Genomic DNA, 16,416 nt, shown 5'->3' on the forward strand with positions numbered 1-16,416 from the left:
GTTTCCTCAAGCACCAGTATGATCCCAGCACTCTGGGGCTTTGAGCGCTTCCCTGACGCCCCCCCCCCCCCCCCTGCTCTTCAGGCTGGCATTCACGGGCCCACATGAGCCGGACACAGGGACTGCTAACGCTCGCTCCAGTTACCCTTGTACTTCTAACCAGGGCAGGTTGGCCTCCACTTCCCCAAACACCTCTGTGACCTGCTCATGCTGTTTCCTCTACTTTCTTTCCACTCAGCCTTTGAGGCTCAGCTTTCTGAACCTTCTATGACAACCCTGCCCACTCTCACATGGTCCATCTATGCCACCTCTACGGCAGGCCAGGTGGGGGGTCTCCCCTGGGTTCCCACGATGACTGAGTCTCCCATTGCAAGGCAATGGTCACCCTGGGCTGCTGTTGTCTGAGAGCAGTTCCGTCCCTGACCTCCCGATTTGCCCCAAGGCTGGGAGTTCCTGGAGGCCAGATTCCATGTCTGCTACATCCCTTCCACAGTGACCAGGACACAAATAACATGGCAGGGAATCTCTAATGGGACCTATAGCCAGCTGGTAACTACAGATTGAGAACCAGGTATGAATTAGAAGCAGAAGTCCTAGTCCTGGAGAGGCCTTACAGGTCCCTATTCCAACCCCTTCACTTCACATGAGAAACTAGGATCAGAGCAGGGTGACAGCCTGCACAAGGCCCTCAGAGGGATCAGGGACAGGGCCAGCCATTGCCCACAACTCCAGTTTCCCCAGCATTTCAAGACATCTCCAGGGCCAGAAGCATCTATATACAGGTCAGGCCCTCACACAGCTCTTCCTGAGGCATGAATGGGCCAAGTGGTGAGATCAAAGAACCCACCTAGACTTTCCAATCCCAAGCGGAACATTCCTCTCTCCCAGGCACCCTATTTCTTGACACAAGTTGATCCAACTGGAAAATTCCCTCTGCTTGGTCCCTGCTCACTGACTGGGTCCCAGGCCCCAGCGTGGGCCAGAGGGAGAGGACTCCTGGGAAGGCTGTCTGCCTTCCCCACTGAACCGCAACTCTGGTGCCATCATTTCCCTCTCCCTCGCAGTTCAGCACAGAGTTAAGAGGAGGCTCAGTCACTGCATGACCCTGTAGCCCTGTGCTTGTCACTTTGCTTCCCTGGGCCTCCATGCCCTCATCTGTGAAATGGGAATTAGAATAATAGTTGCTTCTGCTTAGGAGGTTGGGAAGATGAACTGATATAATAAAGCCAACCTTCGGTTTACACCTGCCAGGTCTAAAAAGCACTGGTAATTGCTCAGCCAGTGCTGGGTATTATTATTTGAATGCTTTCTGGTTTTACAAAGGAGATGTATGTTCTCATTTGCTCCTCGTAACAGAAATACCGGCCCTGTTTCACAGTGAGGAGTCACACTCAAGAGGTAAAGTGGCTCCCGCAGTAAAATGGCGGAGCTGAGCCTCTCCCACCCCTTTCCTGAACGGAAGGTCTCCCGGCTGAGGTCAGCACCCCTTGGGTCAACGTCCACAGGCACCTACAGCAATGACTAAAGTGTAACCAGGGCAGAAACCGAGGCCTGGCCCTGAATGGATACCAGAGGGAGGGAGGGAGAGAGAACGTGGCCAATTCCAGGGACTGGGGACACATTTGAGAAAGAGCTGGCCTGGCACTGAGCTCAGAGAGACAGGGACCACATGCACTGAAGAGAAAGGGAAGGAGGGGTGCATCTGGCAATGGGAACAGCTTGGGCAAAGGCAGATATTAGGATTCCAGTAAGGACTGGAACCACAGCCTCTCATTCATTCATTCAGCAAGTCTTAATGAAGAACACCCTCTGGGAAGACCCTTTGTTGAGCTCTGGGGAATGAGATGTGACTTACTGGGCCCTGCCCTCAAGTTGAGGGAGTCTATGGGAAGACAGAGGAATACAAGAGATGGCCTGAGGAGAGGAGGAGGGCATGGGAATGAGAAAAGCTTGTGAAAAAGGAGGCCAGAAGCCCCGGGGGCTCAATTCCACTGAGGCAAACGCAGCCTCCCTCATCTGCTCGAGGCCAGGCAGTCATGGCCCTCCCCACTCTGTAGCCCCCACTGTTAGGGCCTTAGTGGGGGTATGTGGGAGGGGACCTCTGGGATCCGGTGACACAGTTACGGGACACCATCTGACAAGCAACATGACCCAGGTGAAACTCAAGCCTGCAGGCAGAGTCCCTGGGCCCCACCCTGGGGGCTGTAGGAGGTTCATGGGTCTATTTGTGCAGCCAGCCCCCCTTCTGTGGCTGCAACCTCAGGGTGGCTTCCTAGAGAGTCCTCAGACTGGAGCCTCTGGAATGACATTGCAGGCACTCCAAAACCCAAGGGACAAATGCATGGTTAACAGAACTTGAGCCCCCAAGTTGCCAAGGTGATGTTGGGAGGGGAAATGCATGCAAAGAGGCCAGAGGGCGTGGGTCCTAATCCCAGTCCGGTCACTTACTAGCTGTGTGATTCGTCCTGGTGGTCCCTCTATGTGCCCCAGGTTCCCATGGGATAACACTGGCTTCCCTCCCTGCTTTCTCAGATGCTGTGAGGACCCAAAGATGGAACTGGGGTAACGGACACCCTGAGGGTGTGTCCTTGCCCCCAGCAGAGCCTCCTGCTCCAAGTGGCTGCACTGTCTTTCTCCCTGTCAGACTAGGAAGCTAAAACAACGACTCGGTTCCATTTCTACGTCCCCAGCGCTGGTGGAACTGAATCTTCCTGGGCACCTCATGTCCCTGCTAAGCTGAAATCGTGTTCTCTGTACCACATCCACATGTCCCCACATCCACATGTCCCCGACACACACACATGTAATACCTGTGCACATATGTGCAGAGGGCCCACACGTCCCCTCTGGGCCCTCATCCAGACCACCCACCTGCTCCAGGGCAGGCCCCTGACTTCAGGCCTTTCTTTCCCACCCCAAAGCCCCACTCTCACTACCTACCAACTCAGACTTCCTGTGTCCCTTTTCTTCAGGGCCATAAGCGATAAAGGGTTAATCTTTTAGGCTGATTCCCAGGGCAGCACCAAGGTAGACAATGAATTCACATGAGGCCATAACCTAAGTGTATTGTCAGTCTCTCACTCTACGGAGGTGTTCTCCACGGGTGAGCTCACTTGTGGGTCAACGTCCTATGAGATCGTTCCTATCATCCCCATTTTACAGAAGGGGAAACTGAGGCTCGGAGGAAAAGAGACTTGGTGAAGCTTGCATAGCTAGTAAGTGGGCAGGATCAGATTTGACTCTAGTCTGTCTGACCCTGGAGCACCCCTGTGCCGGAGGAGCTACCAGCGCAAGCATACACACACACATGCCCACACAGACATAAGTCTCTAATACTAGGCAGAGTGAACTGAAGTGCTAATGGAAACAGAACATGTAGCCTGGGACAGAAGGGGAGGCTTCCTCTCGCAGGGGTACTGGGGAAATTTCCATGGAGGAGGGGGGTGAGAGGCAGAAGTGGGAGCACAGGCCCCGCCTCTACCCCTTTCAGGTAGGTCACTGCCTGGCCCCTGCCTCAGGTCGCCTGTCAGCCTACGGGCTCCCCACGGCATGGGGGCGGGGGTGGTGGGGGGCTACTCACATTGCCTTCATCGTCTACCACTTGGATCTGCCCAGAGTCGCAAAGCTTCACCACCGCCCCGATGGGCACATCAAACTCCTGTCCAGATCTCAGGTCCATCCAGACATAGTCCCCCTGTGGGTGAGAGAGAGTGCCAAGACAGGTGAGCAGGGACAGGGCTCAGCACCCCTTCCAGGCAGTCCTGGGCCATCATGCTACCACCACTAGAGGCTCTCATGCCAACCCCAGGAGAAGCAAGAAAAGGGAACTTGACCTTGCTGAGTCATCTGGAGCCAGATCCTGGGTGGGCACTTTACGCAATGTCATCTACCTCTGCTCTGTGGTAGCCATTCGTGTCCCCATTTTACAGATGAGTAAGGAGAGACTCAGAGAGAAGAAGGGCTGAGACCACACAGCTGGGCAGCTTCAAACCCAGGCCTGTCCAAAGGCCGGCTCTTCCCAAACTCTACAGCCTACACATGTACAGCAGACTCATCAAAGTTTAGGCTGAAACACCAAGACATCCCTCTGTCCTAAAGGAGGCATTCCCACAGGACACCCAAACCGCTTCCGTGGCCTCCAGGATTAACTCTCCTAGTCGTAGTTGTGGGTTCCTCCCAGTGACACCACTCTGTACCGGGCGGGCCCTGTGACACAGGTTCAGCCTCACGGCCTCCTGCCTTGTGAGGAGAGCCCCGACCTTGAGGGAGAGAGCTGTCACATTTACATCCCCTGCAGGGCCTGGCACAGGGCCTGGCTCTTACTACACGCTCAGCAAGGACACCTAGAAGACAAATCTAAAACCCAGAGTCAGAGAAATGGACTTAGAGCAACCACTTTCAACAATGATGCATTCAGTAAACATGCATTGAGCACCTGCTGAGTACAAAGCACGGATTGATCTAAATGCTGGGGATTGAGCAGTGACCATGGGGTCTACATTCTTGTTGGGAGGAGACAGAAAACCAACAGCTGAGTAAGTATATTAACATGATCACACTGAATCGTGGTGAGTGCTGTAATGGCAATAAGCACCCCAATAGTGGAGAATGACCGAGAGGCCAACCACAGATGCAGTATCCAGGGAAGCCATTCTGTGGAGGAAATCTTGGGAGCTGAGACCTGAACAGCAAGAAGCAGCCAAACAAGGAAAGAACAAGGGTAGAAATCTGGGCAGAGAAAATGACAAGTGCAAAGGCCCTGAGGCAGGAAGGAACAGCAAGGTGGTTATTGTGGTAGGACCTGATGAGAGAGAGGAAGGTCATAGAGGTGAGCAACATTCAGGACACAAAGGCTCTCATTGGCCTGGAGCTAAACATTTGGATTTTATTCTAATCCTAATAAGAGTATTCTTTGTGGGTGGTGGTTCCCAAATTCCCCAGGAGGGTTATAACAAAAATGTAACTTACTATCAAGCAGCAGTTAGAAACAATAGCTGATAAAACTGATTCACAATGAAATCAGCCCATAGGAATAGGCCAGTGGAAATAGCTCTGGTCTGAGAGTCAGGAGACAGGGTTCTAGGACATGTTTGGTCTTAGAAAGTCACTGACCTCTTTGAGCCTCAGTTTCTATATGTCTCAGTGAGGGATGGGCTCAGTGGGTCCCAAGGCCAACTCGTCACTATTTCAGCCCCGTCCTGTTCCCATCAGAACCAACTATTTTTCAGCCACAGCTGCCACTATGGGCCATTACTTCATGAGAGGTTAGCGCATGTTAGAGACAAGCTTGCTCCAAACCCAAGTTTTCTCCCAGAAAAAATAGGAAAAATCAGACAGCCTCTGGAAGGGGAGGAGAACTCACGTGTTCACTGAGCATCTGCTGTGTTCCCAGGGCTGCATGGCTGCTCTCATAAACTGCCCCGGGCAATCCTCATGACGGCTTTAGTCCCGAGCCCAAGCTGCACCCCATGCTACACTTCTCACCGACTCTAAGTGGCCCTTGGACCACCAGTCACACCCCTACTTGGACTGTTCTTCTCTACCTGCCCCCTACCCCGCCCCACCTTTCCACTGACTGAACACCCACCCATCTGTCCAGACCCAGAGCAAATCTCAACTCTTCCCTAGATCCACACCCTTCCCCTCTTCCTCCTCTTCCTCCACAGCTCCTGAAGAGTTTACTCATCCATTCAGCCCCTATTTGTGAAAAGCCCCCTGTAGGTGGGTCCTATTCCAGACTAGGGGGACACAGCAGTGAGCAGGCAGCCTGCTTGGAGCCGTGAGGCAGCCCCAGGCTGGAGCCAGGTGAAGGGAGATGTGGGCAGGCGCCAGGTCACACAGGCCCTGTAAGCCACGGACAGGAGTTGGGCTTTCTTTTAAGTATAAAAAGAAGCCATTGGGAGGTTTTAAGCGGGAGAATGGTGTGATGGATTTACATTTTCAAAACTTCACCCTGGCTGCTCAGTGGAGAATGGAGCCACCCTCCGTACAGTCAGCACCACGCTGGTCCATTGGGTCATCACCATCTGTGTCCACTCCCCACTAGTCTACAGCCTCCTGAGGGTGGGGCTGGGTCTGAGTCTTTCATCTGTGACTCCCCAGAGTCAAACACAGAAAAACAGAATTTGTCTTTCAGAGAGAGAGAGAGAGAGAGAGCATATATATGTGAGAGAGCGTGTATGTGAGTGTGTAAGAGAGAGCATGTGACAGAATATGTGGAGAGAGAGAGAGAGAGAGAGAGAGAGAGAGAGAGAGAGAGAGAGAGAGAGGAGAGGAGAGGCTGACTCCTGGAGGCCCACCATGGACTGCCGTGGCCCCAGGACATTGCTCTGTGCTAACTCAGTTACCCTCACAATGGGCCAGGTTGTGAGTTAGATGCTTCCCTGAAATTAACTATGTCATCAAACCTCATGATATCTCTTAGGCAGAAGATTCTACCTCCACTTCATCTCCTCAAGGATGTCAAGAAATGTGGCCAAGTTCACACAGCTGCTTTGTGGTAGAGCCCGTGCTCTACCCAACATCCAGTGCCCTCTCCCAACATGCCATGGACCCAGCCCTGAACCCAGCTCTGTGAGCAGAATGGGAGGCTCTGTTAGGGACCCTGGCCATAGATGACTCATAGGCCCAAAAGGCAAGCTTGTAGCTTGGGCTGAGGGGAACAGGAGGGCGGGGTCTCTGAGTTACCTGTATCTCCTGTCCCAGCACAGAACCTGGCACACAGAAAATGCATCCCATTCAGGGAACATAACATCATCGAAATAAAAGACCTTGTGTCAGCAGGAAATGGAGGTTCAGAGGGTGAGGAGCTCAGGGCCACATAGCAAACAGAAGTGACTAGAACTCTCCTACCCAAGGAGTGACATCAGGAGGGCAGTGACTTCACTGTCTCTGCTTTAGGTCAGAACTTGAGGAAAGGGGCTAAAACGACATCTAACGAGCTTCAGTGAGAATTCTGGGGCCTGAGGGTGAAAGCCCCATGGTCCCAGGGAAAGGTTTTGGACATTTGAATGCAGCCAGGTTGTTAGGGTCTGCATTTTACAGATGAGGAAACTGAAACCAAAGACAGAAAGGAACTTGGCCAGTCACTCATCAGATCAGTGACCCATAAGACTGAGCATCTGCAGGGCAGAGCCCGAACCCAAAACAGCGCGGATCAGGAGTCAGTGGTTGGGGGAGGGAAGGAAGGGAGGAAGGAAATGTAAAAGAAACGACATTTTTTTGAGGGGCAGGGATGAGAGGAAAGGGGCACTGGGCCCCAGGTTAACCCCAGCAGCCACTCTCATCCCCATGGCCAGATTCATGACTGCTTCTGGCTCCATTCCTACCACCCCACTGGGAGGGGTGCCCCACTAGGTACCTCATCTTAAATCAAAAATCTCATTTGTGGTGTGACACATACCTCAGTGTGGCTGTGTAACTTCGGACAGGTTCCAGCTTCTCTGCTGTCACATAAGTGGCTGGAGCAGAGGGTCTCTCAGCCCCAGAGTGGTGATTTCCTTGAATGGGTCTGTCTAAAAGTTCTCAAGGGTACCCCAAAACCCCAGTGGGCATCTCATCAAGGAAACTGGCACACATCCACAGTTCTGCCACTAACACTGTGTGAGACTTCTGGTGTCTCAGTCTCTCTGGGCCTCAGTGTTCACTATCTTTAAAATGGAAGGAGTCAATGCCTGAGAAAATGAGAGAGCCATGCAAATGCAAGTTTCTCTGGATTTCTCCACCTTCCCTCCCAGGCACGCGCCCAGTCTCCAATCAATATTAATTCCCCAAGGGGGCCTCAGCCTTTACGCCTCTTCTGTCCTCTGAAGCAGGGCCTACCTGAGTCCCCGTTTATGGAACAAAAAGAAGTCTGTTTCAGGACATTTTCCTCTCTCACTTATCCTCATAGTCACTCTGGGACACTGGTTTTATTAGCCCCATTTTCACAGATGAGAAAGGTGAGCCAACCAACTTGCCAGGGGCACCTGTGAGCAAGAAAGTGCCCAGTTGCTAACCTTAGGTGATAGAGGGGACCTGTGGGCGATGTTTTCCTTTTACTTGCCAGTTCGCAAATGTCTACCCAGGCCCCTGGGGCACCCGGAGGGCTCCCTGCCCTGGGGCATCTCGAGGGCTCCCTGCTCTGGACTCCGGAGAAGGCAGGGAATCCCTGTCCTCAGGCCTGACCCGTCCACCTGGGTGAATACAAAAGCTTCCTGCCCAGTGAGAGACAGCTGGGGCCAAGTTCACGCAGGGAGTCAGGGACCCCACGCGGCACCCGGAGGCCTCCATCTGCACGCACCCTGGGGCTTTGCGAACCTGCGGTCCTCCTGGCGCCTAGCGGGCGAGGAAACTGAGGCCTGAGCCAGGAACTGAGGCCCGGGCGGTGTCCTGGGCGCGCCCTCCCCCTCCTGGCCCGGGCCTCACCGGCATGACTGCGAAGGTCTTCAACATCTGGTTCAGGTTGCGCACCAGCGCCCACTTGCCGGGCTGCTTGGAGCGTTCGTCGTCGGGGGTGGAAGGGTCATCGGGGGCGGAGGGGTCCGCGGAGTCCGCGGGGTGGGCGGGGGGCTCCATGGCGCACAGGGTCTGGCGGCGGCTCCGGCGGCGGCACGGCTTGGACTCCCTAATTCACCTAATCCGGTGCGCACTGCCCGCGGGGAACCCTAAACCGGGCCATCTGCCGCGGGCCCATGGCAACGGCGGCTTAGGTGACGCCCGCGGGCCGGAACGGGGAGGGGGTGCCCGCGCCGCCCCGGCCCCCTCCCATCTCGGCGGGACCCCCAACATCCCAGCATCGTGGGGAATACTCTGCTGGCTTCACCGGAGACCGCAGCAGGTGGCAACCGAGCTGCAGGCCTCAGTGTAAACTAGGCACCGGGACTCTCACCTTGACTGCAGTTTTGGAGGAAATCAGTATGTTTTCTATGAAAAGAAATGTGCGGATGTTATGGAGTAGAACACAATAAACTTTGTGAATTTTTAAGACTAAAAGGAAGGTGTCTCAAAGATCTTTCTAGCTCACTGGCTACCTCTGCGGAGTGAGCGCTGATACAAATCTTGAGGAGGAGGGGGAAAGCCCCCAAGAGACTGTCCCTGTGATCCTCCCCAGCCTCCGAAGCCAGCCAGCCAGTCTGTGATCTCCAGCGCACAGAGGAGGCACTGAGGCCTGGGGGAAAGGAGGCTCCTGGCTCCTGACTACATGAAGCCACCGTTCATGGGTCAGAGCTCACCCCACAGTGAGAACCAAGCCACGGTGCCACAGCAATGACCCCATTTGGATCTATGCTGGGCGGTGAGCCACCTTCCCACCCAGAGGGGGTGGAATGCCCAGGCCCTGTGACTCCTCCCACCTTCACCTTCTCTCCTCTCTGTACTTATCTTTCCTCTTCGTCCCTTCTTCCCCCCTTCTTTGTCTTCTCCCTTCAAAGCCTCTTCTTCCTTTTTTTGGCCCTCAGCATCGTCTGGAATCCTGGAAGCCCAACTGCTCCTGGCACAAACAAGCTAACCACCTCGGGGAGTAGAAGGAATGGCCAGGAAGTAGACAGTGATGCCTCCCCCAGAACTCAGAGCTGCCCTGTTGGACCCAGGCTCCCTTCCACCCTAACACCTGTCCCAGCCTCTGAGACCCAGTGCTCTGGCACCCAACACCAAGTGGACTGACTGCAGTGATTCCCAGCCACTTCCTGGGCGCTCTCAGGAATGCTGTTCTCAGGAGGGGTCCTTCCCCCAGTCACACCCTGAACAAGCACACCTACCCCTGCCCACCGCCCACAGGTGGGAGTCCAGGGGAACAGGAATCAGACACAGGGAGGTGCTGGTGGTGGGCTTCCAGGCATCCTTCCATCTGTCCATTTAACCAACCATCACAAACTTAGACTAAAGCTGGGCTACACTGTCCTCAGACCTCCCAGCCTGGGGGTGGACAGACCCAGACACAGATAAGGAAGATACCACCAGATAAGGCACAGATTAGCCCTGAAGAGACAGGATAGCATGCCAGTAAGAGGTTGGACTCTGGAGCCAGATGGCTTAGGTTCAATCCAGGCTAGGCCACTCACAAGCTGTGGGACCTTAGGCAAGTTCTTCAAACTCTACGTGCCTTTGTTTCTTCATCTGTCAAATAACAGGATTAAACAGGTTAACATATGTAACTCACTCAGATTGGTACCTGTTAGAGCAAATGCTATAGGAGTGTTGGTTGTTATTAACTGAGCAAGACACATTAGGGGTGGCACCTGGGTATCGTGAATTTTTTGGGAGGTATGAGGGAGGACTTTCCAAATGAGGGAACAGCAAAGCACAGAGAAGCAGAAGGAAGAGATGATAAAAACAAGTCTGGTGGATGGAGAGAGGCCTCCTGGGGAAGATGCAGCAAAGGACTGAGAGCTTGGCCCTGCCAGACCCAGACCCACTGCTCAACCCCTCAACCCCCTGCAACCAGATGACCCTTAGCTAAAGCCTGGGAATAGCCCCGTTCCCTTCAGGTGGCCTGTGTACCAGGCCTGGGAGGCAAATCTAATGCCCCTGTGACCTACTCTGGCACCACACCAGATCCTCTCCCAGAACCAAGGCTCACTGCTGCTCCATCTTCATCTTCTGCTGCCCTGACCACACAGGATAGGGTCTCCCACCTTTGCTTATGCTGTGTCCTCTGCCAGAAATGCTTCATCCCACTATCCTCTTCCTGCCCCCACCCAGCCACCAAGGCTCCACTGAGCCATGAGCTTCCTCCCCACTACCTTCCTTTCCCTTGATGACTCACACAGATCCATGGTGCGCCCCTCATTGCACTTCCATCCAGTCCAATTCTGGCCACCCATTTTACAGATGGGGAGACTGAGGTTCAGAGGGGGTTGAAGGAACTACCCAAGGATACATAGTATGTTGGGACTAAAAGCTTTCAGGAACTAACTGCCAATTGTCATCAGTAAGTAGTATCAGTGAAGATGGCTGAGTAGGGAACTCCAAGAACCCATCCTCTACAGAAGCACACCAAAAAAATGGCAAAATCTGTCAGAATCAGCTTTACTGGAACGCTACAAAATATTCAAAGATTTCCAGTAACCAACTAAACATTTAATGAAGAGAAAGGTGACTGAAATCCCGCAGGTGAGCTTTGTGGTATTTTAACCTACCCATCTCCCTCACACCCACCTTGGTGGCAATCTTAAAAATGGCAGCCTGCATCCCCAGTGTGGGCATTTGGGGTCAGAGGGAGCAGAAGAGACCTTATTATCAAGGTATTATGGTTATTTTAACCTGTCTGAGGGCTCCCTGAAGGAATAATGCAAAGGGTTTGCCTTTATTATCCTAACTTAGAACTCCCCCAGGGCAGAGAAGCAGATACAAAGTTCATTGGTCAAAAACATCGAAAGGCAAATGAACTACCCACTGCTGCCTGGGGGAAAAATATAATCAATTGAAAACAAAAAATAGACACTCTGAAAAGCCTGGAGGAATGGCAGGGGAGTGAGATGCTTCTGGCAATAAGGGCTTTGAAAAGCTCCTACACTTTTCAAAGACCACATACATGCCCAGGGTTGGAAAAATGGTCAGAACAAGCCTGAGAAGACCCTAAGCTCTCACCCCCACCTGCACTTCAAGCTCCATGCGGACAGGAAGTGAAAGTTAAGGCAGAGTTGTAAATGCCCTGACTCAGCATTGAAGGCACGCCCCAACACACACACAGGGCCCATTCACAAAGATCTGGGGTTTTGTTTTGTTTTGGCTCCAGGTGTTTTAGCAACGGCAGTAACTACACACAACAAAGAATACAGTCTTCACAAAAACAATTTAGAAAAGGCACTAAACAAAACTAGAACTCACAACAAGCAGCAACAAACCCTGGGGAGAGGAGAGAATCTGACTTCCAAAGGTATCACGTTATAATATTCAAAATGTCCAGTTTACAAAACATCATGAGGTATGCAAAGAAAAAGAAAATATGGCCAGTCACAGAGTAAAAGGAAATTAACAGAGAATTTCCCTGAGGAAGCCCAAACTTTGGATTTTTAGACAAAGACTTTAGTCAACTGTCTTAGATATGCTGAAAGAAGTGAAGGAAACCATCTCACCAAATAGAGAATATCAATAAAGAGACATAAATGATCACAAGGGACCAAATAGAAATTCTGGCGTTGAAAAGTACAAAAACTGATATGAAAAATTCACTAGAGGGATTCAACATAATATTTGAAGAGGAAGAAGGAAGAATCAGCAACTTGAAGATGGATTAGTTGAGATTATCTAGTCTGACGAGCAGAAAGAAAAAAAGAATTAAGAAAAATGAGCAGCGCCTAAGACCCCTCAAAAAAATCTACACTGAGACACATTATAATCAAAGTGTCAAAACACAAAGACAAAGAGAGAATCTCAAAAGCACTGAGAGAGAAATGACTCATCATATACAAGGATCTTCAATATGATTAACAGCAGATTTCTCTTCAGACACCGTGGAGGCCAGAAGGCAGTAGGATGGTATATTTAAAGTGATGAAAGAAAAAAAACCCGTCAAACAAGAATTCTATATCAGGCAAAATCGTCCTTTGAATGTGAAAGAGAAACCAAGACATTTCCAGATAAACAAAAGCTGAGGGAGTTTGTCACAAATAGACCTGCCTTACAAGAAATGCTCAAAGTAATCAGCTAAAATTAAGGGGCACTAGACAGTAACTCAAAGCCATACAAGAAAACAAAGAATCTTGATAAAGGTAACTACATAGGTAAATATAAGCCAGATTATTATTATTTTTGGTTTGTAACTCCTCTTTTTTACCCCCGTTTTTCCTATGTGATTTAAAAGACCAATGCATAAAACAACAATTACAAATCTATGTTAATTGGCACAAATGTATGAAGATACAGTTTCTGATAATAATATAAAGAGAGAGGGATGGAGCTGTAGAGGAGCAGAGTATTTATATACTATTGAAGCTAAGTTGGTATTAACTCCCACTAAATTATAAATGTAAAGTGTTAACTGCAAATCTCAGGGTAACCACTAGAAACACACGTGCACGGACACACAGACACACACACACACGCCTCCACACACACAGAAGAGGAAATGAGAAAGGGAATCAAAACAGAACACTGGGGGGGAAATCAATTAATCACAAAACAAGGTAGTAACAGAGGAATTGAAGCAAAAAGACATAACATATTAAAAGTAGCAAAACAACAGAAGTCTTTAAATAGAAATGAATTAAACACTCCAATTAAAAGGTAGGGGTTGGCAGAATCGGTTAAAAAAATTCTAACTATAGACTATCTACAGGAGACTCACTTTGGATCCAAAGATACAAATAGGTTAAAAGTGAAAGGACAGAAAAATATATTATATGCAAATAATAACCAAAAAAGATCTGGGATAGCTATACTTAGGAAGTGTGACAATTAAGTTCGTGAACTTGTTGCAACAATGTTGTTAACTTTTATAGAGGGATTATTCATTATGAATTTGTACCAACTGGACAAACAGTTCACCAAGCTTACTATTTGGAAGTGCTGAAAATGCTGCGTGAAAAAGACAAAAACGACCTGAACTTTTCGCCAACAATTCATGGCTCTTGCATCATGACAATGCACCAGCTCACAGGGCACTGACTGTGAGGGAGCTTTTCGCCAGTAAACAAGTAACTGTATTGGAACACCCTCCCTACTCACCTGACCTGGCCCCCAATGACTTCTTTCTTTACCTGAAGATAAAGGAAATACTGAAAGGAAGACGTTTTGATGACATTCAGGACATCAAGGGTCATATGATGACAGCTCTGATGTCCATTCCAGAAAAAAAGTTCCAAAATTGCTTTGAAGGGTGGACTAGGTGCTGGCATCAGTGCATAGCTCCCCAAGGGGAATACTTCGAAGGTGATCGTAGTGATATTCAGCAATGATGTATGGAGCACTTGTTCTAGGATGAGTTCGCAAACTTAATTTTCACACCTCGTATATCAGACAAAATGGACTTTAAGTCAAAAATTGTTGCAAAAGACAAAGAAAGACATCATATTTTAACAAATGGGTCAATCCAACTGTTATCAACAGCCCACAAATTTATCTTCAAAATTCCCTTCGCCTGTGAATCTGGGCAAAGTACATTCAGTCCCTACTCTGGCCCGACCACGGAGCCAGAAATCATATCATATTGAAACACAGCAGCCCTCACTGAGGTCCTTAAAGAAGTAGATCATATGCACCGTAGAACTCTGGGTTCTCGCAAGCACCAGCTGGCCTTGCAACCTGGGGCAAGTCCCCCCTTCTGAGATCTCAATCTGGACCTAAGGGACTAGTATAAAAGCCTGGGCGTCTTCCCTGGCACACCCCTCACCACCTCAGGCATGGCAGAAGCTGCCCCCATCCCAGGTTCCCTCCCACCCCCCTCTACTTCTGCCATCACAGTTCCGCTCATGGGCACCCTTGCTGTGTTTCTGAGCCACCTCCCCCTTTCCTCTGGTAACTCCTCTAGGACAAGGAGCAGTCAATTTATCTCTGCAACCTTGTGCCCAGCCTCGTACAGAAAAGGGGCTCAGGGCCGCTTTGCTGGGTAGGTGAGTGAGAATGTGGCTGGAGGACTAGGAATCGCCAAGCGCCCCCCACCCCACTTCTGAAGCCGTCAACACGATGGGTATTCCCAGACCGCCACAGGAGCCCTAGGAAAGAGCACATGTTCTGCAAATGCCACCCAGCAGGGGCAGTCTGACTTCTCCTCCCCCAAGCCCTGTGCCTGCTCCTGTGTCACACCCCCGTGCCCTGCTGGTCTCTCCCGGCCTGCTGCCCACCCCTCACCATCATGGCTCCCTAGCCTGTGTGGCCCTGCCCAGCTTATGTCTAAATTACCCTATCTGGGCTTCAGTTTCTTCACCTGTGATATGGGCATGACGATCCCTACCTCACAGACTTGTGGCAACAAAATGAGATCATGGATGGAGACTGCCTGGGGATGTTACTTTGAAGAGTTAGAACTCTCAATAAATGAATACAATTCTCTCTTCATGACTGAAGAGTTTTGGATTCTTAGTTCTCTTTGTGAAGGTGTTTCTTGTGCCTGGTGCCCTGTGGGGGCTCAGAAAGGGTGGGAGGGAGGGAGGAGGAGAGGGAGGGACGGATGGGTGACTTCCTGTCACTGATATGTCCCACATGGGGACGCTCTATACATGGGAAAGAGCCACTATATCCTTCAAGGTTTCCTGAGATTTTTATCCCAAATAAAGTGAGAGAGAAAAAAAATGGGGGAATTCTCATACATAGGAACACGACTAATATGGTTTTATTAGGAATAGTCGCCATGGCAGGTCCCCTTTGGTGAGCTGTGCCCAGCATTGGGCTAAGCAGTGTATATGTGTTATGATAGTTTATTCTCAAACGTCCCTTTGAAGTAGATACCATTGTCCACTGTACCCCCTCAGACCAAATGAGGGTGTAATGACCTTCATTCATTCAGCACAGAGCTCCATCTCGGAGCAGGCTGAGGAGACAGTGGGGAACAGGACAAAGGCTGTCCCCCATTTCCAGGAGGGCTCACAGGAGGCCCCAGGTAAGCAGGGGAAGAAGGTGGGCTGATTGGGACTGTAATATGGGCAGTCCAGTGAAAACTCCTGAAGGGAGCAGTGGCCATGGTGAGGTCCGAGGAGAAGTCAGCCTTGAAAAGGGGAGACAGAGCACCCTGGGCCGATGTCCAGATGTGAGAGGAGAGGAAGGGGTGGCAGGAGACGGGGAGGAGGGAGGCAGACCGGGGAGGCAGGTGAAAGAAGCAAAGAAGCTGCTTTGACTAACCCCCTCATGGCATTTTATCTTTCCAACGACTATCCTGGGCAGGGAGGGTTTTATCCTCGTTTTACAGGTGGGGAAACTGAGGTTCAGGAAGGCTGAAGACCCTGCCCAAAGTCTGCCCACTTGTCAATAGTGGAGCCCAAGGGAGCCGAGGTGCGTGGGCTTTGCCGGTGGCACTGCATAGCTGGCTGGCTCCCCAGAGGTGGGACCATTTCAGAACCAAAGAAGGAACAGCGATGTACTTTCTGTGTGCGTGGTGGGCAGAGCTGGCGTTCACCTGCAGACACCTGCTCCCAGCAGCGGCCACTCGCAGGGTGAAGTGGGCCAGTGTTCATGGGGAGGGGGGTGGCGGAGAAGGGACAGTCAGCCAGAGACCTGCCTCAGAGGTCCCCAGAGGAAAAGCACCCTTGGAGGGCTCTGGATGGCCCAGGCCCCCCCTCTAGGGGACTGCACATGCCCCCGCCCATCCAGCCCTACCTGCAGTGCAGGCCCTGGCACACAGCAAACACTCAGCGACAGTGACTTTCCTTCTCTTATTGGTCCTGACTGTCCCTAATGAGCCTTTAAATAGCCTCTCAGGCCAAGGGGACAAGGGGACGAAAGGGGGTCTTCTCTAGCCCCAGGAGGGAAGACTGTCTATCCTGATCCTGCCCTGATGCCTGC

The 16,416-nt window shown here is 51.2% G+C and overlaps 1 protein-coding gene across 6 annotated transcripts in view; it reads right to left on the bottom strand.

Annotated features, from left to right (window-relative positions):
• MYO7A (myosin VIIA) overlaps positions 1-8,760 on the bottom strand; it is a 69,200-nt gene extending 60,440 nt beyond the window's left edge. For 2 of the 6 annotated variants that reach the window (XM_074335725.2, XM_074335726.2), the window contains exons 1-2: positions 8,407-8,758; positions 3,581-3,694 (exon numbers count right to left, since the gene is read on the bottom strand). In XM_074335725.2, the coding sequence (XP_074191826.1) occupies positions 3,581-3,694; positions 8,407-8,556 (264 nt within the window). In that variant the 5' untranslated portion in view covers positions 8,557-8,758. Of the gene's footprint in view, positions 1-3,580; positions 3,695-8,406 lie in introns of all 6 variants that reach the window. The other 4 variants (XM_074335724.2, XM_074335723.2, XM_074335727.2 and 1 more) reach the window with 4 other exon arrangements.
• Positions 8,761-16,416: the final 7,656 nt, after the last annotated feature.

The sequence above is a fragment of the Rhinolophus sinicus genome, chromosome 14, assembly GCF_057876585.1.
Source record: "Rhinolophus sinicus isolate RSI-liver-muscle chromosome 14, RSI-T2T, whole genome shotgun sequence".
Taxonomy (NCBI): Eukaryota; Metazoa; Chordata; class Mammalia; order Chiroptera; family Rhinolophidae; genus Rhinolophus; species Rhinolophus sinicus.